The sequence below is a fragment of the Myodes glareolus genome, chromosome 17 (assembly GCF_982192425.1).
Source record: "Myodes glareolus chromosome 17, mMyoGla1.1, whole genome shotgun sequence".
NCBI lineage: Eukaryota > Metazoa > Chordata > Mammalia > Rodentia > Cricetidae > Myodes > Myodes glareolus.
The window spans coordinates 17750311-17757105 of NC_142042.1; the positions used below are offsets into that span (position 1 = coordinate 17750311).

A 6795-nucleotide genomic window follows, 5' to 3' on the forward strand; every position below is an offset into this window, starting at 1 on the left:
TTAGCTCTAACCTGAAGTTTTTCATGATTACCTTGATTTTCAAGAACATTTACTTTATTGATGAATTTTAATTTGAATGAAGATTGTGGATTTACAAAATAACTCCAAAAACAAATCAGAAGTCAGTTTAAAATTCTTGACTCTTTTATAAATTTGCTACTAATGGAGATGCTTGGAATGAATATTGTGTCAGCCAATTATAAACATAAAATTGTATTTCTTATCTCACTTTGACATATTGAATTACAGGTCCCAAATTCTATCATTTGGAGACGTTGTAGAAAGAAGTCATATCACTCTGGTCATTAGGAGAATAATAATGTTCGCTTACTTAGTTGCTTAAAACGTTAATCCATATTATTTTTTTTCTACTGTCATCATCTGGAGGAATGAGGATTCTTCCCCCTTCCCCTTCTCTTAATGACAATTTCTCCTGATCTGTGAGTTAATGGCATTGCAGAAATATAGTTGAGCTAAGTAGAAAATGAAAATGTTGTTCAGAACTCTCAATGTTCTAAAATAGCCTTACTTTTGTAACACTGAAAAAGGGCCTTGCTAAATTGTCACTATTTTGTAAAATATATGATTCTGATATTTTCCTTCTTCTCCAAGGGAGATAAAATAATAGAACAAATGGGAGAAATTGTCTTTGAGTTATATATAACTTCTCATTTGCGCACTGTGTTCTTACTCATCGCTTTTGATTGCCAAACATCAGAGCCATGAAAAAGTATATTGCCACTAATTATAAGGATGAGAATCTGATATTATTTATCAAGAACATATTCACTTTTTAACAGCTTTTTCAATTAACATTTGGTGAAAAAGTGCAATTATTGCTAGAGAAATGTAAACATTCATACTGTTCTTTTCTCCTAAACCCTTATCTGTTGCAGTAAAGTATTTCACTGGCTGTTGATGCAAGCAGAATCATGCTTTTAAGACAAATTCAGAAATGCCTTTGTAAGATCATCCACTGGTCATGAAAGGAAAGCTGTCACCAAGGCATGGGGGACTGCGACCACAATCACTGGTTTCTCTTGTCTTGGCATTTTTGTTAATTAAGCAAAATATCTGCCAGTGTCCTTATAAAAGTATTCATCTGCTTTCCTTTAATTTGAAGTGGATTAAAAGTGAGATTCAGCATTAATTAAAAACAGAATTTATGGAGATTTTAATTGCAAAAGCACTTCAGAAGGGAACTTGCAAAAGGCTTCTTAGTTCTATTTCACAAAGAAGATGGTATTAAACAATGACAAGACAAAAAGAACCCTCTTAAGAACATGCTACCACTGGCCCTGTAGTGCATGACTAATTTGCATGGAGTCTAGCTGGGAACATGTAAGGAGTCTGTTGAAAATCAACAACTGCCCCAAGCAGTTTTTAACTGTTATATTGATGTCTAGAATTTTCAATTTGTCTTTGAAAATATGCATGAGTTTGAGGAAACAGTAATAAAAGTCTGAAAACTTGTCATTGAGATCAACCAATTCAATTACTATCCTTGCACATTGCATTCTGCATACAAGATTCCAGCTGTCCATCTTTAAGTTGAATTTGGGACAGAAAGACTAGCCCACGTCTAAAGGGTTTCTGGAAGTTTCATATTTTGTGTCTAATTATCCTGATCAGATCTTGGTGTAAAACGAGTCCATCTTACATGTTCTCCTCTGGCATGATTCTGGTTCAGCCTTATCACACTGGACTTTTAAGGGGAGCTCTATCTTTGCAGCCCAGGCTACATGTGACAAGATTAAATTGGCACACTTTCACTTGTATAGCTCTTGAGTTCCTGGCAGCACAAGCCCGGCGGATCCCTCTGAGAGAAGTCTCAGCTGTCACTCAGTGACCCATTAACACTACTGTTCCATCCTGCAGTGTCAGTTTTTTCATTCTTATGAATATAATGCTCCCAGGGGATTGAAGATATCTTCAGGAATGAGAGAGAACAGCCGATTCGGGCTAACTATCAAAGACAGAGCAAACAACACAGCCAGAGCACAAATTCCAACAGATGAATTCTAAACACAGTAAAAGAAGTCTATTATGAAGGCAGCATCACAGTTTAAACTAGCGTATTGTTCCATGGTACATTCCTTTTTTAAAAAAAAAAAAATCTATTTATTTATTTTACATCACAACTGCAGTTTCGCTTTCCTTCTCTCCTTCCATTGCCTCCCCAACCTTCTTTTTACACCCCTCCATCCATTCCTCCTCCATTTCTATTCAGAAAAAAAGGCAGGCCTTCCATGAAAATCAACAAAACATTGCACAACAAGTTTTAGTAAGAGTAAATACCTCCCATGTATTGAGGCTGCATGAGGAATAGGTTCCTAAGAGCCAGTCCAAGCAATAGGGACAGGATGTGCTCCCATTCCTAGGAGTTCCACTACTAGACCAAGCTACACAGCTGTTACAAAGATGTAGAGGTCCTAGGTTGGTTCCACGAAGGCCCCCTGGCTGTTGGTTCAGTCTCTGAGTGTTCCTATGAACCCAGGTTAGTTGTTTTTGTGGGTTTTCTTGTGGTAATCTTGACTTTTTTGGTTCCTAAAATTATGTCTCCCTCTCTTCAGTCAGATTGCTGAGCTCAGCCTCATGTTCCTCTGACGATCTTTGCAACTGTTTGCACCAGCTGCTAGGTGAAGCCTCTCTGATGACTACTGGGCTCTTCACCAAACTATGAGTATAGCAGTGGGCATCATTACATTGACATTTATTTTCTTTAATCATGTCTGGTTCTAACCTGTTCTCTAGGCTATCCAGAATCTGGATCCCGGCACTCCAGGCAGTGTCAGGTGTGGGTCTAAGGATGAACCATGGACACATCATTAGAAGTTACATTATGGGAATTTGGCTCCTCTAGGGCTGGTGAAATGACTTACTAGGAAAAAAATATTAAACCTACTGTCCAGAGGTCAATCTTCAGAACCCAAGTTATGGTGAAAGGAGATAACTGGCCCTACAACTTTGTAAGCCAGGGCCGAATGAAACCATCAAACTGGACTGATTCACAGCTGAGAAAAGGTTCACTGGGGATCAAACCACCATGGCCATATCTGAGGGCTAGGGGGATGGGAGAGCAAACAGAGTTAATATGGAGAATAAGAATCTTGTTTCAGCTGATATAGGCTAAGCAGACTGACTAAGAACTAGCTGCCTTAGCCAAATGTAATTGACCTTTGGGAAAAAATAAGGGTGGTTCCTTGTAAATAGAAACCATCCCTTCGGAAATCTGCTTTTTGTAACAACAAATCACCTTAGGTTTCTGTTTCTCCAGACAAATTCTTTCCGTTTAGAACTCTGTCCCTGGCACTGCTGTTTTGAAGGCGAATGTTTTGGATCTAACATATTTGTCCTGCCACCTTCACACATGCACTACGGTACACCCTACTCTCTCAAAATCACACACACACACACACACACACACACACACACACAGAGAGAGAGAGAGAGGGGGGGGGGGGATAGTTTTATATTCCCTTACCAAGAAGTCAAATGTAGATGTATTCCAAGCAAAATATAGCAGCAAACATGTTTGGAAACCTGTGGGAGATAACTTTAAGACCAGGAAAAACCGTGCTCACCTTAGTGACAACAAAAAGATGGCCAGAATATGTTAAAAATCCAGGCAGAATGCATTACTTTCAAATGGTAAAGAGCCGGATGTACTGCCAACTTTCTAGTGGAATCCAACTCTGTGTCCAGTGCCCATAGACGACAGAGGTTTAATATCCTCCCTCAGGCTAAGGTTTGGTGACTTCAGCTCTGTAACAGAAGTCTGAGGGGAAAAGTCTCGTTTTTCTCAAGAGTATTAGCTTGTAAACAGTTTAGGGGCAAAGTTAATTCGAAAAGTTAGCATTTAAATAGTGTAAGCTACACATAATTTGCAATTTCATTTTTTTAATTAAAATAAAAATAGTATAGAATGGAGTAGGCTTACCAACTGTATTTTAAAGATCCAAAAGAACAGAGAAATAGGAGCAGGAAGAAATATTTTGACTTATCTCCTAGGACTTTAAAAAAAATCACACACAAAAAAATATCATTCAAAATTTTTATATCGTTAGAAAGAAAATAGTAAGACTGTCACTGCACCATGAACAAGTGGCAGGCCATGATCAGGCTGTATATGAGTGATTGAGTACATATGTACTCAATGTATATGAACATACTTCTCAGTCATTATGTGAAGACAGTAATAATTTTTCCTCTCTTTTAAAAACATAAAGCTAGGCCAGGCAGTGGTGGCACGTGCCATTAATCTGAGCACTCATGAGGCCCAGGCAGGTGAATCTGTAAGTTCGAGGCCAGCCAACCAACTTACTGGTCTACAAAAGAGTGAGTTCTAGGATAGCTAGGACTGCTACATAGAGAAACCCTGTCTCAAAAATCAAAACAAAAGGATCAAAAGAACAAAACAAACATAAAGTTAGAAGAAAGAAGAATGATGCCATATAGGCATTTTTCTTTTCTTTCTGTCTCTCTCTTTGTCCTGTCCTCCTCTCCCCATCTCCTTCCTTCCTCCCTTTCTCTGTCTTGCCCACCTTTGCCTTTTTTCCTCCTTCTGAATTCTCTTCTTTGTTTTTGGGATGAGGCAGGAGGGATGTTGCACAGAAAGGCATCAGGTTGGCTGAGAATACTACTGAAGTCTGAATCCTGCAAGCTTCCATGTCTAGTGTCTGAGATCACAGGAATGCACGCCACAGCTACTGTCCAAATTTTGGGGTGCTGAGACTGAACCCAAAGTCTCTAGTAGGCTAGCCCTTGTCCTCACTCGGTCAGGAGTCTTACTGCGTTGTACAGGGAAAAGACAGGTACTGTGGGGTCAGAATGGTGGTGTTAACCAAGATGAACTGTCTGAGATCTCCATTTTCCCGTCTGAAGGCACCGAGGACCCGCCCCATGGGCGTGGCTTCTAGTTTGCTGACTCAGGCGCGCTGTAATTGGGTCGCGCTATTCTTGCATCAGAGAAGCTGGGCCGCCATCTTCGAAGCCACAGGGTGATCGTTGGAGCCGCTACCGTTTGGGCCTCGCGTTTCTCCATGAGGAAGATGCTGGCCGCTCTGGTGTCCCACGTGTTTTCTGGGGTGACCCAGAAGCCGGCTATGAGAGGGATGCTGGCGTCCGTTAACTTCTCCAACGACACCACCTGCGACATTAAGAAATGCGAGCTGTATCGGCTGGAAGAGGGCCCTCCGACCTCCACCGTGCTCACCCGAGAGGAGGCCCTCAAATACTACCGGAACATGCAGGTGATTCGGCGCATGGAGCTGAAGTCTGACCAGATGTATAAGCAGAAGTTCATTCGTGGTTTCTGTCACCTGTGTGACGGGCAAGAAGCCTGCTGCGTGGGGCTGGAGGCGGGGATCAATCCCACGGATCATGTCATCACGTCCTACCGGGCTCATGGCTTGTGCTACACGCGGGGTCTGTCGGTCAAGTCCATTCTCGCCGAGCTGACTGGACGTCGAGGAGGCTGTGCCAAGGGCAAAGGAGGCTCGATGCACATGTACGGCAAGCACTTCTACGGGGGCAATGGCATCGTTGGGGCCCAGGTACCCCTGGGAGCTGGTGTCGCTTTCGCCTGTAAATACTTTGGAAATGATCAGATCTGCCTGGCTCTGTATGGCGACGGTGCAGCTAACCAGGGGCAGGTAGCCGAAGCTTATAATATATCGGCCTTGTGGAAATTACCTTGTGTCTTCATCTGTGAGAATAACCGCTACGGAATGGGGACGGCCACTGAGAGAGCAGCAGCCAGCACTGATTACCACAAGAGAGGCAATTTTATCCCCGGACTGAGGGTGAATGGAATGGATATCCTCTGTGTCCGTGAGGCGACCAAGTTTGCAGCTGATCACTGCAGATCTGGAAAGGGGCCCATTTTGATGGAACTGCAGACCTACCGTTATCATGGACACAGTATGAGTGACCCAGGGATCAGTTACCGTTCACGAGAAGAAGTTCACAACATGCGAAGTAAGAGTGACCCTATTATGCTTCTCCGAGAGAGAATGATAAACAACAACCTCAGCAACATTGAAGAGTTGAAGGAAATCGATGCAGATGTGAGAAAAGAAGTTGAGGAAGCAGCCCAGTTTGCTACAACTGATCCAGAACCAGCTTTGGAAGAATTAGCTCATCACCTCTACTACCACAATCCACCTTTTGAAGTTCGTGGTACAAATAAATGGATCAAGTATAAGTCTGTCAGTTAGACAGAGATTACTCATAGATATGTTAAGAATTCTTCAGCGAAAAATTTACGTTGAACTTTAGGAAACTTCTCAGTTTGGTTAAGGAGGAAAAAATAAAATATTAAAGACAAAGGTCTTGTAAACCTTCATAAAGATAGATTAATAGTTTATTAAGGGGATTAGAAGATAAGCATTTGTTTTAAAGGGATGGTCCATTTTATGTTGTAACTTTAAAAAGCACTATATCATAAATAATATGAATGTCTTTCAGAATATTTTAAATTTATAATCTCAATTTATAAAGCTAAAATAAGAAAATCATTAACTTCCCCAGTTTGTCATAATTGTTTGATTTCATTTTAGTCATGAAATAAATACTGTTCTTTTATGAAATAGACTTGATTCTTCCTTCCAGTGCCATGACTTTGTGTAAAGTCATATCCCGAGTTAGGAGAATGAATTTAAGGCACCTGGGACCTCTTCTGCTAAGCCTCTTGCAACAACTGCTATACATTAACCAGTAATGGACACACTGTTTTTTCGTAGAAGGCATGCATATGTGATATTGTTCTGACTTCCCAGAAAAGTTTAATAGGGC

The 6795-nt window shown here is 41.1% G+C and overlaps 1 protein-coding gene across 1 annotated transcript; it reads left to right on the plus strand.

Annotated features, from left to right (window-relative positions):
• Positions 1–4979: 4979 nt before the first annotated feature.
• On the plus strand, positions 4980–6590 carry Pdha2 (pyruvate dehydrogenase E1 subunit alpha 2). The gene has a single exon (XM_048456934.3). It carries the CDS (start codon positions 5043–5045, stop codon positions 6216–6218), a length of 1176 nt encoding a protein of 391 aa, XP_048312891.2. The 5' UTR covers positions 4980–5042; the 3' UTR covers positions 6219–6590.
• Positions 6591–6795: the final 205 nt, after the last annotated feature.